The sequence below is a fragment of the Lepidothrix coronata genome, unplaced genomic scaffold (genome assembly GCF_001604755.1).
Source record: "Lepidothrix coronata isolate B3197 unplaced genomic scaffold, Lepidothrix_coronata-1.0 Scaffold34, whole genome shotgun sequence".
In the NCBI taxonomy this organism is placed as follows: Eukaryota; Metazoa; Chordata; class Aves; order Passeriformes; family Pipridae; genus Lepidothrix; species Lepidothrix coronata.
In genome coordinates this window covers 5,127,142-5,142,191 of record NW_016690214.1, presented here as the reverse complement: position 1 = coordinate 5,142,191, position 15,050 = coordinate 5,127,142, and the positions used below count along the sequence as shown (strand labels likewise).

Here is a 15,050-nt window from a genome sequence, read left to right as displayed (position 1 = left end):
AGTGCCTTGATCTCAGGTCTCAATTTTTCAAAACAATTTCCCTCGTCCCCTCTTCTCCCAGAGTATCTACTCTTTAAAAACGTGAGATGTTTTAAATGGTGAGAAAGGATGTTTTTTGTTTCGTAGGAGTTTGTTTTACAATAAAATACCCAAGATTCTAGGCAGATCCTTGAGATGTTTGCTTGCTGGTTTGGCTTTTAAAGCTGGAACAGAATGGTGGAAAGACAGACATGCATGGTATCCATAGGTCCCGTTGTGCTGAAGGTCTTTGCTTTCTGCCTTTGTCCCACGGATCTCTTTTAGTTACTTTCTGCATAGGAATATTTTTTCTTTTGGATTAAATTAAGGGAAAAACTGAGTTTATGAAACTTGGCTATTACTTTCTCTTTGCTTTGTGATAAGGTGTGGCTTCCTTTGGATGCTCAGTGTCTCCTGACAGAGCCACATGCCTGATTCAAAAAACTAGAGCCAGGTGTCTAAACGTGAGCACTACTGAAATATCAGGAGGAATGTGCAAAATATTTAATTCTAAGCTTTAGTTTGGTCTATTTCCACTGCATTACATGATTAAAACAAAAACCTAAACAATTCATGGCAAGATGGAGTTCGTTAGCTCACAAAATGGGGTTGGAAATGTTGACAAATATATTTGTGGTGTTCCTGTATGATTGCTTCATTTCTGCTTGCAGGGCTCCTATACTGCAGCCTAATCCAAAGCACAGCATGACTCCTTCCTAGGACTAGTCCTTCCTATCATATCTCTCCCTCCCCCTAAATCCCTTCAATCAGCTTTCAGTAAAATAGAAAATAGGTTTTATTACTTATTAAAAGTTTTATAATGGAGACCTGGCTTATCTTCCCTACCTTCTGTCACTGACAAACTTGGACCAACAACTGCCAGATATTTGTCCAAAAAATAGATTGAAACATTGTGGATTTTATGCTCTCAGTAACTTTACAACCTGGGAGAAGATTCAAAGACCCCAAACCACCCAAACCAGTAGTAGAAACTAGTTTAAAAGTTACAGATCACTGTGGCAACTCAAAAATACTGAATGCATGTGACTTGCCATTTTTTTCAGTTTTATCAGCTGGGTGAACCTGAGGTGACAATTTTGCTGTATTTCAGCGGCAGAGTTTGATGATGTTAATCTGCAGTGTAATACTTGCTGTGTGACACTTCTGTGGTCATGTTGTGGATTTTTCACATCACTGCACAGTGTTACACCGGTCCAGGGAGTTCATCTGAAACACTGAAAATGAAATAACTGGAGGATCAGGTACCACGTGTGTGTTACCAGGATCCTGGGCTGGGGCCGCCAGCCCCGACCCTGCTGCAGACACGGCCCCCCTGTGTCACAGGCCCTCTCACTGGTGCCTTCTCTGCACCTTGCACTGAGCAACTGAGCTGTTGACAACTTCAGGTTCTTCCCAGGTTTCCATCTGCATCCACATCCTGACTCTGAGGGTCCCCTGAACTCCAGTCTGTGCATGCTCTCACTTTAGGAGCTGCGTTCTTTCCAAACCTTTTCTTGCAGCAGACTCTGGACTTCCCTGTCTGATGGTGCTTGCACTGTTCTCTTCAACCACAGATGAAATAATGTGTTTATGTTAAATTTTGCTGACCTCCAATTCCTAGAACTGCCTTAGAGTGGCTCAGTTCCCTCACACTGGTAGTGCCTGTTCTTCCTTTTGGTATAAAGAATTAGTTGGTATTTTCTGTCAACTTCAATGTGTTATGGGTTATAAAGTGAGCATTAGGGATGGAATATCCTGAGGTTTGTTCCCTCTCCAGATTAAAAAAAAAATAAAAAAATTAAAAAAATCCCTCAGTATGCAAGAAGGTGAAACATGAGCTGTGTGAACTTGTTAAACACATTTATTGAGTTCTTGACAGTAACCAAACACAGTGAATGACCATTATAAACAAGAAAAAAGGCATTTGCTTTTACTTGGTCAGCTCCTGCTTTATCTGTAAAGAAAAAATATCCCTTTCCACCACCAATTTACAGGATTGAATGTTTGTCCCAATAATGGCTTCAGCAAGGAAAATGGCAACTTTAAACTGAGATATGTTTCAAGTGCTTTCTGCTTCTGAGCCCAGTCCCTGTTAATGATGGACCATAAAGTGGAGTTAAAGTTATACCAGCTCTAAGTGCATTCCTAATTGTCATTAACTCACTTAAACTGGCTGCAAAAAGAAAAGGGAAGTTAAAAAAAAAAAAGAAAACCAAAAGAAAAACACAAATAATGCAGCCACAAGTAGTAGAGGCTTATTATTTCAGAAAGGAAAAAATAAATCAAAGCAAGTTTACTAAATTAATTTGTTAAACACATTTATTGAGTTGTTAATAGTAACCAACACAACGTATGACCTGTTGTAAAACAAGAAACAGAAAATGGATCAATTCTGATTTTTGGCAAATCCTACTACAGATATGTGACAGAGGGAAATATTTCAATTTCCTTTATATTCTGCAGTGATATATTTACAATACTTATCTCTCAAAGTCTGTCCCTTTTTTTAATTAAATTAACAGAAAGATCATAACCTAGAAATAAGTTTCCTTTACAGTAGTCTTGTTCTGTCTTGTCAGGATCCATTAATGATAGTGAAATAATGAGAGCTTTCCAAGGATTACTTGGCACACAGAACACAACTCCACTTTGATGCTGTACCGAGCCACCTTTTTTCTTTCTTTTTTTTTTTTTCTTTTTTAATTGAGGGAGGGGGGGAAAAGAGGAAGAATTTCATATGTACAAAGGCTGAAAAGTCTTTCTTTGTGACTCTAAATTAGTTCAGGAAAATTGTAATCACATTTACCGTAATACTGTCTTTTTACTTTTTTTTTTTGTGTGTGTGTGTGTGTTTTTTTTTTTTTTTTTTAATTTCCACCGATCATATGAATGAATTTTGAGTTGAGTTTCCAGCATGGCAGCTCTTTTCCCACAGCACGTGCTGTTGTGAACCCAGAGAGTGAGGTTGGGTGCATTCCAGATGATGTCAGGTCCCAGCAGTAGCATTCCACTGAGGTTACAGGTTCTGCCTGCTCTGTCTTACTTACTTGAGGAGCCATTCATTTACTGAAAGAGAAACAAAAACCATGAGGCTTCAGCAAACTCCAAATACGAAACTGGTTGGATTTAACAGGGTATTAGGCACTTAAAATGTCTTTAAAAAGCCAGGAGGTTCAGTTTCCTCCTCTTTCTGGAAAAGGATTAAGTCTGAATGACTGTTTCTTTGAAGTGTTGTAACTCAGCCATTGCATCGCTGCTGAAAATGTGCTTTCTTTTCCAACCTTCAGTACTGTTCTTTCATAACCATAATATTAGTGCTGAGAAGGCACTTTTACACCATTATTTCAGGCAACACAGCTGTGTGCACAGGCTAAGAGGTGCATGAGACACACTAAAGCCCAGCTGTGAGCTGCAGCTGTGGCAGTGTCAGGCTCTACCTGCAGGTGACTGAGCTGGTTCATTGTTTAATATCCATCGTGTGACACCACACTTCTCCATTTGAGAGCTTGCTAGGGTGGTGCACCTCTAAAGTGAAATATATTCTTTTGTTTGAGATCAGTTGTCACCAAGATTAGCTCATCCCCCTTTGTGGGTGGGCAAAACAGAGCAAAATGCACTTGGTAAGGTGAGAAGGCTTTAAAATGAGGCAAGAAAACTGTCCCATCTGCTTTTAAAAACACACTAGATATCCCAGGCTTTTTTTCTTTGTTGTGTTTCCTGCATGTTTCTGGACACATTTCCTCATCTGTTACCAACATGTAATGTTTGAGATACCATTATTCTCCCAGATCTGGAGTTTTAAGTGTTTTTATTTGTTTGCTTTTATATGCTTTGACCTCTTGAAGAAAAGAGCTCAGTCTAGGGATAGAAAGGGTTATTCTGGAGGCAGAACCTACCTCTATACTGTAGTTTCTGTGCTCTATTGTTTGGACAATCTTTTCCCTGTAAACTAAAGTTGATGTTAGTTCGGATACATCGGTTGTTGAGAGGCTGGACTGGTCTGAAGTTGTCACTCATGCTCAGAAATATCTGTGATGGCTGATTCTGGCTTAGCAGTCGTAAAGAATGCATCTGTACAAAATACAAAACAAGGGAGGGTTAGTGCTGGTCTTTTCTGCGAGTAAAAAAAAAACAAACACAAGACACTATTAAATAGGACAGTTAATATGTGAAAGCAAAAGAGAATTTCAGCAGTTTGTACTCAGAGTTGGGTTTGAAAGAGTTAAAACTGTTCCTTCTGTGGTTCTCTGCTTCTAAGCCCCATTTCAAACCAAACTAGTTTTGTGTGGAGTAAATGAAAATGGTATGAGGTATCCTTGGCTGAGCAGGAAACAAATGGAATCCACGCTACTTGATGGCAGCAGCTGGTGCAGGGAAAATGAACTTTATGAATGACAAGAGCTAATTTCCCAAGTTTTGTAGCTATTAGTGTAGCTTTCAGTCGAGAAGCCACAGTTTTGGCTGATGTTACTCAAGAAGCAGGTAGGGGCAGTCAGGATGGAAGGAAAACTGACAGTCCTGCTACTGGAGTCATGAAATTAATGATGTTAAAAACGGAGATCCTCTGTCTCTTGACAGGTCTGTCATGACATTGTCTGTGCTGTGACTATTATTGTTCTTACAGCAGACTCTGGCCTCGTTTTGGGATGGTTTTACAGATCAGAGGGAATTAGAGTCATCCCCTGTATCCAGCAGTGGTTGGTTGCAGGCAGCAGTGGTTCTTATGGTAACTGTGCTAAAGGCACATTAGTTGGGTAAAGTCAAGCAAAACCAGAGAGGTTAAAAAAGCTGCAATCCGTAAATGAGAAATCCTCAAAATATTTTGGTTTAAAATCATAAAAAGAAAATATTTTCCATGTCAGCATACAATTTAAGAGGTTTGCTTATGGCATTTAATGCTTAAATGGAGAAATCCAGTAGCTGGGCTTTATATACTGAAAATCTTTAACAACTTCCAGGGAAAACTCGAGCTGTGCCTTCTTTTTTCAGTCTGAGTACCCAATGTAATTAGTAACTACTCCACGAAATCAATTTGCAGCACTAATAATGGAGGATGTAACTAACCATTAAAGCATGACAAGGAGTAAGTATCATGAGATTATAACCCATAGGTAGTAGCACAGACTCTAGAAATTTTCTAATCCTTTTTTTGTACGTCAGGGTTGTGACTAAAAAAGTTGCTTGTAGGAAAATATTCAGGTCCTGTGTTTGAAAAGTACAGAATATTCAGCATGTTTGCCTGTGCTTCAGCTGTGTCCTTCTCCCAAATTACCCATTTAGAAAAGAAACAAAGTGCTTTCTCTACATCCAGACAAAACTGGACAGAAGGAATATCACAAAAATAAAACATCTCAGGCTTTTAAAAGTCATCTTATCTACAATGTTAATATGATTTCAAATCCCAAAGTGATATTTAGGGTTGTTTTATTGTTCCTCATTTCATTTCTCAGGCCAGATTGCTTCTGCTGCATGCTTGGGGCAGGCAGATGGTGGTTGGAGTATTCCTTTGGGGTTCTGGAATGCAGGAGAGTAGGTTTTAGTTCAGCTCACAGCTCTGTAGGCACCTCACTGATGGAAACTCCGAAGAAGACTGTGATTGGTGTTAAATTTGCTGTTTTCTGATGTCAGGCCTTGGATTGTAAGCAAGTCATACAGAAATGCAGTCTGAGACTTTTCCACTGGTGTGTTCCCTCAACAGTGTAATTTTGACTGTGAAATTGTCTTTTCTCTTGCATGATTTATCCAGCTTGTCTCTAATAGGGACTTCAGTTATATCAATCTGATTTTTCTGAAGGTATTTGCTGTGTCTATCCTGTCATTTTATTCTGTACCAGAAGGCATTAGCTGATTTTTATTCAAGGAGGCCCCAGATATTGTATCACTGTCCCATTAATGTGCTATCAACACAAATTTATTCTGACCTAAGAATGGCCTCTATTATAATTAATAACCTCTGTTATTTTAGTGCAACACTGCTGTACTTGTTCTAGAATCCCCAAATAACTATTCACAGCATCACAGAATAATTTAGTTCAGAAGAGACTGCTGGAAACCACTCAGTAGGGCCCACCTTAAAGATATACTGATGGAGCTCTAAACAGTTAATATTTCTATTTTGAAAAAAAAAAACAACCCTTCAATGCTTTAGCAAACTGTGTAAAATGCATGCAGAGATCCCTACAGCAAAAGGTTGAATCTATTTTTTAATGTAAAGCTATAAATATATGTTTAAAGTGTTACCTTGTACCTATATTAGATTGAGTAATTTTTAAATTATTTTACCTGCATTCTTGTTATGTAGACAGGTTTGTTCATTATTATCCAGCTTGCTGTTTCATAGCAGGGTGGAATTGTCATTGACCCATCGTACGTAATGAAACTAGATGTCTCTGGGTAAAGTTCCTCAATATTAAGCCCCTGTAGTAAGTATGCATCATCTGGAGAATAAAGAAGGAAAACAATTGGGGTAAAACAAAAGCTTCACCAAAAAATATACAACCCTTTTGATGTATCCTTATTCCAGAACACGATCTTTAGTTTTACCAAGGTGTGAGGTTTAACAAATGTACACATCTGAATGCTCCAGTTTGGACAAGAAAAAGCAACACAAAGTCACTAATCCTGCTTGGGTTGAGCTGCACCCCTGTGAGCTGAGCACAGGAATTCACAGGGAAACTCTGAATCTCATTTAAGAGCGGGAGTTAAAAGCTTCTTGAAGTTGCAGTTATTGATTGAGATGCAGCAGCCTTTGGAGAATGTGCACTTTCCATATTTTGGAGTGATTAACAATTTTTGCTCCACAAAGCCTCGGGAAGGCCAAGAGTGTTAAAACTTAATTGCTCTTCTAGCACAGGAGGAAGTTAAGGTTAATGCATGATAATAAAGCTGCTCGATGGAGCCTGCTGGCCTTTCATGTGCACAGTGGGGGTGGATGCAGTGGGAGCTCACTGAGAATGCTAAAATCGGGGTGGAAAATATTCCAGAAATACCAGGGTCCCTGCTTTTATTGTGGATCTCCTCGGGAATTAACGAGGCATCCCTCTGCAACAGAATTCACTCTGTGGATATGCACCAAAATATAACGAGATGTGGTTCTATCTTTCAAAATTCATCAAAGTCCCTCAGCCTTTCCTACCCCACGTGCACTGTTTCCCTTGGGCAATGCCGGCCCTACAATATTTCTGGCAGCGCTGTCAAAACTAAAACCCAGATCTCCCTGCCAAATCCTAGGCTGTAGGAGTTCTTCCATAGGAAATACTCTGGGATATACATGCTTTATTGCTTATACACTGCTGTTGGTGTGTGTCTCAGAGAAAGCTGGGGTGGTTACCAGCTGTAACCTCCTGAGATCTGTTTGCACACTTTCACTCGTGTGTATTGTCTTCAATTCATTTGCAGAGTGAGCACTAAAATATAGGCAAGGAAAGCTGCATATTGAGGTGTATTTCCCCTTGCAGTGCACAAGATGAGCTGGTCTTGATTTGCAGGGAAAGGAAGTTTATCAAAAAAGAAAAAAAAAAGAGTAATTTAACCTGAATTTAACATATTATAGCTGAAGGACAAAACTTAGATGAGCAAAAGGCTTGTCTCCTACAGTCTAATGGAAAAATAAAAAAGGACTGCAGACTACTGTTTTGGGCAAGAGAAAATCAAAGAACACAGGCAAAGCAAATGTGACCTTGTTTTTTATTTTAACACAGTGCAGTCAGCATTGGTACAGGGTTCTGGGGTAACAATATCAGTAGCTACAGCATCAGTTAAAGTGTCAAGGTGAGAGTGTAACTTTTCTGCCTCATTGACCAGTGCCTTACAGTTATTTCATATTTTAAACATGTTTGTTATTTTACAGAATAAAATCATGGCCTGTCCCCTGGTGTTGGTCAGAAACAGACCCTTCTGCCACGTTCTTGCAGCTCGATGGTGATGGCAGTGCTGGCTGGATCCTCAGGCAGAGGGGCAAGTGCTCTTAGTGTCTGCCTAGAAGTGGCTGACTGTCACCTTTTTTAACATGCTCAGTCTTCACTGGCCCATGGCCTGTGATAGTCTTTCTAAACCCAAATTTTCTAGACAGAAGTGTGAAATCAGAGTCAAAATGCAGCTCAGCTTGAACAGCTAGAGCTGACTGAATACACCTGTGTCCTATTCATTAAAAACATCATTTGCAGTGCACTGGTAACTTTGCTAGAATTGCATCAGAAGAGAATTAATGCCTTTTTTTTTTTTTATGCCAGTTTTCAATGAGTCATCACACACTTCTCCCTTTCCCACATGAACATCCTGTTCATCATTTATGAACCATGGAGAGTGGTGTTTTAGCTCCAAATGGCACAGAGTCAGGCAGAATAGATTGTTGCAACCTCCAAGGACCAAATCTGCTTTCTCACAGTTGTAGTGGCTTTGGTTGGGCCAAAATGATTTAAACCAGGTAGAATTTGCCCTGAATGTTTACTAGGAGATGGAAATCTAACTGAAGATTAATACAGATGAGGGATATTGAAATGGAAAACTGGAGGTAAGTATCACTTCAGGAAGAGTGGAAGATAGGGGTGAATGAAATAAGAGTTTGTCCAAGTAAAAGCAGTATTTATTAATGCCTGTATATAGGTTATATTCCCATGGGAAGCCAGATGATTCCATGAGAAAATACTTTACAATAAGGATTTGGTTATCAACATTTTCTCCACGAACAAATCTGCCTTTTCCCCCCATCCTGATAAAAGTTTCCCATTCTAGAACTGAAAACAGAATTGGTGGGTTGGCATTAAAACCACACTGCAGCACTTCAAAATCTTGTCTTATATTTATTGCAAATATGTAGTTCAAAATGGTCAAAATCATCCCATGTGATCTCTTGCCAGTGATAAACTTCTTTTAATAAACCCATCCAGCATTTACTAGATTCTCAGCATCATTCCTGCCTACAGCCCACAATCTGTTTATCTTGATCTGCTGCTGCCTTAGGGTGATTTCTGAACCCATGAACTCTTCTCTATACAAATTAGATTTCATTAGATTTTGTATTCATTTACATAAAGGCCTTGACTCTGACAATTTACTTAGCAAACGATGGAAATCCTTTTATCCCTAGGTTTGTAACAGGCGTGTGGGGTCAGTTTTCACAGCCAATTCTCTGTATGTTCTCTGTAAAACAATACTACTTACAGGGAATATATTGTTTACTGAGTGAAGGAAGGGACGTTTGATTTTGAAGTTCATACCATGATAACCCAGAAAAGGACCTGTGTCAGATTTACAGGGTAAGAATGTAGAAATTCTCAGCTTTTTAATCCTGAGGCAGAGTTTCCCTGCTCTCAGCCTTCCCCAGTCTCTTGAACCTGGGCTGACAGGGAGTCATTCTGAACACCCAAGGTGTTCACACCCTTGGGGATCTGCTTGGGGAGTGCTGAACCTTTACTGCTTGTGACAGGAGCTGCAGGAACTCAGTCCTTCAGAGAACACACTGAAACATGAACCTGGAAAAATTATTATTATTTTATTTTTCCAGATCTTTTTTTTCTCCCCAGAAATCTGCATCTTAAGATTTTCAGGATAGTCTCTTAAAATCAGAATACTTTATTCACTTATATATTATCTCTAAAATAACTAAAGACTGAATCTGAGGAAATTCAGAATTTTATAGCTTTTCTGCCAAGCTGAACTTGTGCCAGTATTTTGGAGGAGAACGACGAGCCCAAATTTTCATATGGAATTTTGGGAATCCAATGTTAAGCAAACACTGGATGAAAGCTCATGTAGCATAACTGTTCTGAAAGAAAGCTAACTTATCCCCTTGAATGGCACTTAAAGAGGAATAACAAAGCAGTTTCTCTTTAGAGATATTCACTTAGCTTCTGAGTAAAGCATGCTTGAAAGAACCCTTGTTTCAACCAGCTCACAGTAGATTCTTTGGGCTGCGATAACAGAATAAAATAAGCATTTAAAATCTGCTTTAAAATTCCTTGGGGTCCACTTTACTTCACTGTAGCCATTAATATCTAAGGGTAGAAATTTCCCTTGTAATGCATTTTGCCCATGGAAATTTCACGTGGCAGCAAAGATAGCTCTTAATTTTGTTGCTGCTCTTTAAAAAAAGTACTCTATTTATATTATAACCCGTCCTGACTCTGAACCAATGCTCCACTCATCATTCCCTCCACCCTCCTGTTGAGCACTGGGCCTGGTCATTTTGTCAGCACCGTGCTGAGTATTGACTTCAGGAGTGGACCCCTAAAGCACAACCTGAAAAGCTCCAGCAGCTAAAGGCAGAATAGAAATCCTTGCAATGTAAGAGGTAAAATTAGTTTTCAGCAATGATGCTATAATCCATCATGCAAGACAACTGCAAAATTACTTTCAATAACACTTTCGCGTTCCCAATTTACACTAAAAATTCCCAGTCAATACTTGTTACTACAGTAAGTAACCCAGTGCCCTGCAGAATATCATGTGCATTGTGTCTACAAAGGGTTTCATTTTAACAGATAAACTTGTTACCCAAAAACAGTGGTTAAAAATTAAAACAGTTAATCACTGATTTTGCAGCCTTATGTTACGTGTTCATCTTCATGCAAAATTTCATTTAGCAAACCCAAATGAGGTGTGATGGGAATTGCATTTTTCTTGTAAGGAGACAAAACAAGCAATGAAGGGCTGTAGGATGCTGACAGCTCCAGAGAGGAGGAGTGTCCTCTTGTAAGTGCAGCATACAAATGAAATATTTGGTGTTGGGAAGCTGTGCTTGGCTGCTGCTGTGGGTGATGGTTCCAGGCTCACACAGGCAAGAAGAAAGATGCTGCAGGTGCCTTCCTGCCCTGTGGAGCTGTATGTCCCTAACCACAGCCTGTCCACTGCAGCATGTGGGGCCAAGGAGCACAGGCGGGGCTGTGACACACATGGAATATGTGAGGTACAGCTGCTGTGCTGGGAAACACGGAGTAGCAGCCTTCTCTTACTCGGTGTGTAAGACCCAGCAGCGTCTGTATGCTGGGAACAGCAGCTTCTGCAGTGGTACAGTCAGGGAACTTCTGGCTGGTCCGTAGGTTGAAGCTGGGAATGTGGAATTTGTCAGTGAAAGAGCTGGAAAAAGCACAATAATGTCCTGTCTCCAGGATGCTGCAGTGGCAGCACTGGTAGGCAGGAAGCTCTTAGAGAACAGCATTGCTGTGTTTTTCCAAGGAATTAAGACAGGCAGTTGAAAAATGGAGCTAATCTCTTGCTTCCATGCAGAGAAGATGACATTTTATACTGAGGGAACAATCTGGAAGAAATATTCTGAGGGGAACCCTCTGTTGCCTGTCTTTCTATAGGTACTGTGGAGAACTGAGTTTTATCATTATAGAAGTGTCTTATTTGGACCAAAGATGTAACAAGATTTGTTAACTGTCAGGTAAAATCAGAGAAACATCAGTGGGATGAAAGGTGTGTGTGTTGTAGGACAGGACAAGCAACTATTAGTTTTTTCAGTTTGCTGTGTACTTTCTAAAAGTTAATTTCTGGTATTGTTGAACTTATTGACTTAATGGCAGTTCAGAATTCAAGTGAATATTTGACAAAGGGAATGAGATTTTTAGGATTAAGAGGTTTAATTTGTTGCATTGAGATACATGTATTTTTCATTACTTTCTCTAAATTATCCTAATTAAGCTCTAGATAACCACAAGGTCAATATATTAACATGAAATTACAGGGCATCATCAATTAAAGGCTTTCCAAATGCAAATACAACAAACATACAAGCTGTGCTAACAACCTCTTTCTATATCCATTAAATGTAGCAATAGTTGAATAGGAATGTCATAACTTTTCTGTACAAAAAGAAAACATTGATGAATACTAAATCCACAGTTAAAGATGCACCATCTAGACACAACTTGACTTGATATGATCCAGGCTGCTCTGCATGTCCCTTTTATTGCTAACAGTGGGCAGTTTCTCCTGAGCATCCTGTGTGAATACAGTATGTGTATGTGTCAAACATAATTTCATTAATCTATTGCTTCTTCAGACATAAAATAGACTTTGAAGTTCAGAATTCACTTGATAAAGTGATGACCTAACTGGATTTTTCCCGTTCCTGAGTTTATCACGCAGAGTTGCTGGCAATGCAAACTTGGAACTTTTGCCCATGACCAAGTGCCTTCGGATTCAGTGGATCACTAAATCCAGTATTTGATACAGAAATCATGCAGCTGTTAGCCAGAGGAAATGAAAAGAAACTTACTTTTATACGTTATTCTCGTTATGGTGTCTCTGTTAAGCATACGATTTAGAAATGGATTTGATGATTCAGATACCTACAGAAGAGAAAATGAAACAATGGCAAAGCCTTCTCACAAACATTTCCTTTCCGTGCTCACTCCTGACACTCCTCCAAATTGGATTTGCCTTTTCCCCCCCCCCACTCTTATGGGAAGAGGAAATAATTAGTTGTTTTTCTAAGAAACCCTGGTAGAAGGTTGGTATCCAAAAATAAATCCCCCCAAAATAGGGATGGGAGAACAGGGTGAATAGAAATTGATGCCTGAATAAAACCATGAGCACAGGTTTTTTTTTCTCCAACAGCTGTGATGGGGTTTGCAGGTGGTTGGTATAATTAGGCAGGATTTTCATATAGTATTCTATTATTTTTCTATTTATTGATAAATATAATTTCCTTGTAGCAGACTATTTCAAACGAAAGCTGTCTTCCTTTGTTTTACACGTGGGTAACATATGAGGGAACACTTCATGTTCAGGTGGAACTTCTTGTCTATCAGTTTCCCCCTCTTTTCCTTTTGTCCTATTGCTCATCAGCACCAAGCAAAGCTTGGTCCACCCTCTGACCCTCCCTTCAGATACTTCTAGACATTGAAAAGATTCCCTCTGTCTTCTCTTTTCTAGGCTACTTTGAAACCTTCCTTCAATTTTTCCCCTTTTCATGAATTCGAGTCACATTGTTGGGTCATGATACAATACATTTTGGATGAAAAAAAGAAAAGGTAGCCTAAACATCTTTCTTAGATATTAGGCCTGTGTGAAAATTGCCCTTTTATATCTAATTATTCAATATGCTCTGTGAAATGCACATTTTAATTCTGAGGTCAATGTTTTGTCAGGAGCTTTATGAAATGGGATTAGAGTACTAAAGGGAAGTAACAGATATCCAATATGTCAGGTGTGATGATGGAAGTTATTTCTTCCAGCATGAAGCACTTATTCAGAAATACATGCTTTTTTAGACTGATTAAACAGATACATAATGGCAGATTATTAACAACACTTCGAGGAGGGAACTTCATTCTTCATATAAAATCAGAGAAAAGGTTTCTCCAATGTAATTAGAGAGGTTTGAGTAGATTATGGAGTCTTGAGTTCACTGCTAGATCACTGTAAGTTATAGAATTAACTATGTCTTGAATGCAACAGGTTGGAGACTACAAGATGACAAAAAAATTCACATCTTTCTAGCTCTGTGAAATGCAAGATATTAAAAGTCAGACTTTTAGTGTTCTTTGAGTTTGGACAGTTTAAGAGGTTTCAAATAACATTATGAAAGAAACTGATTTTGCCGACTTTGAAACATCAACTTGTGTCCAAAGAGCAAACTCCCTCCTGCTCAGCACCTCAACCTGCTAGGAGAGATTTACTTTTAACTGAATGAATAACGTTTCATGAAGAAACACTAAATCTGCAAAGCCAGTAACATTTGTCATAGCCATTAAAGTATTGGGAGTGATGTTTATGATGTCGGGTTTTTTTTCCTCCTCCCTTATCCCTTTTAATTTCCCTCACATTGCAAATACTTCGGAGCAGAGATGGTGTGCTCAGTTCAGGACAGTGCTGCCTCTGGATTCCAGATGAGAGCCTTCAGGCATTGCTAGACTATAAGGAAGAGTCTAACTCCTACATTTACAGTTCAGGGAAAAGAAGCCTACTGTCTATATGTTAGGAGCCAATAATACTGACTACTTACTTTCATGAATATGGAAACTACCACCAACCCGTTAGGGCTCTTTGCAGCTTCTGTGACATTCGTGTACAGCTCATGGTTGTAGTGGATCAGCTGAACCTGGAAAACAGGGAAGTCAAAGATCACAGTTAACCAGCAGCAAATCACAGCAGCCAGTGTTTGTAAATACTCTCCATACCCCCATTGGTTTGTATCAGGATCCCATCCATGCTGAGGGTATTTTATAACAGTGTGATTTTTCAGGCATTTGCAGCACGCGTGATTTTAATAATTTCAGTCACCATCTGGCTCCAGCTGGCACAGCACCAGCATGTTTTCTTCTAAATTGCCAGTAAGTGAATTTACCCACATCCAGTTATGAATTGCACTGCAGGGGTTGACATCATTTCCCTGTTCCACCAGCACATGCCATAGGCACCAAGTAATCTCTACTTCTCAGCCTCAAGCCAAACACAGAGGAGTCAGGGGTTGAAATATTTGAAGAAACATATGGGATATGGGTTTGGAACTCTTAAAACCAGCACTTGCAGAATTCAAGATAATAATATTCACTGGCCCCAGATTTTAAAAATTTGGTTATAAAGGCTCCTACAGTTAGGCACTCACTGTATTATTGTTAACCAGTTTCTCCTTAGCTCCCACAGTTTCCCTTTTGCTTTTCAGTTTTATGATTTGCTGGAACTTTTAAATTATGAAGGTACAGTTCTTCTCTCTATATATATGTATATCTGTAAATGTCTTACCCAGAACAGAACCATGGTATTTGGCTTGTCTGGGATCACTGGACACTGTTACCCTTTACATTGCAATTTGTAGCCATTTTTTAAAAAAAAAATAAATTAACAACTTCAATGAATTCTTGAGGCAGTTAAGTACTTCTAAGTAGCTGAAAGGCTAGTCAGCTTTATTTCACCCAAAGATCTCAGTTTTCAGATGCCAATTAGAAATTGGCATTTTTTAAAGGCAAGCAAACAAATCAAACTGGAATGAAAACCAAAACATAAAAATGTCAAAGGAGCCAGTGGAGTTCTCTACTAAATTCTGACAGCCAGAATGCAGGACAAATGAAGGTCTCATGAAGAAC

General features: G+C 39.2%; 1 protein-coding gene across 1 annotated transcript in view; it reads right to left on the bottom strand.

Annotated features, from left to right (window-relative positions):
• Window positions 1-2,315: 2,315 nt before the first annotated feature.
• Window positions 2,316-15,050, bottom strand: part of CA10 (carbonic anhydrase 10) — a 186,724-nt gene continuing 173,989 nt past the window's right edge. The window contains exons 6-10 of the mRNA XM_017812173.1: window positions 13,970-14,065; window positions 12,239-12,311; window positions 6,301-6,455; window positions 3,915-4,089; window positions 2,316-3,084 (exon numbers count right to left, since the gene is read on the bottom strand). Of these exons, the coding sequence (XP_017667662.1) occupies window positions 3,062-3,084; window positions 3,915-4,089; window positions 6,301-6,455; window positions 12,239-12,311; window positions 13,970-14,065 (522 nt within the window). The 3' untranslated portion in view covers window positions 2,316-3,061. The remainder of the gene's footprint in view (window positions 3,085-3,914; window positions 4,090-6,300; window positions 6,456-12,238; window positions 12,312-13,969; window positions 14,066-15,050) is intronic.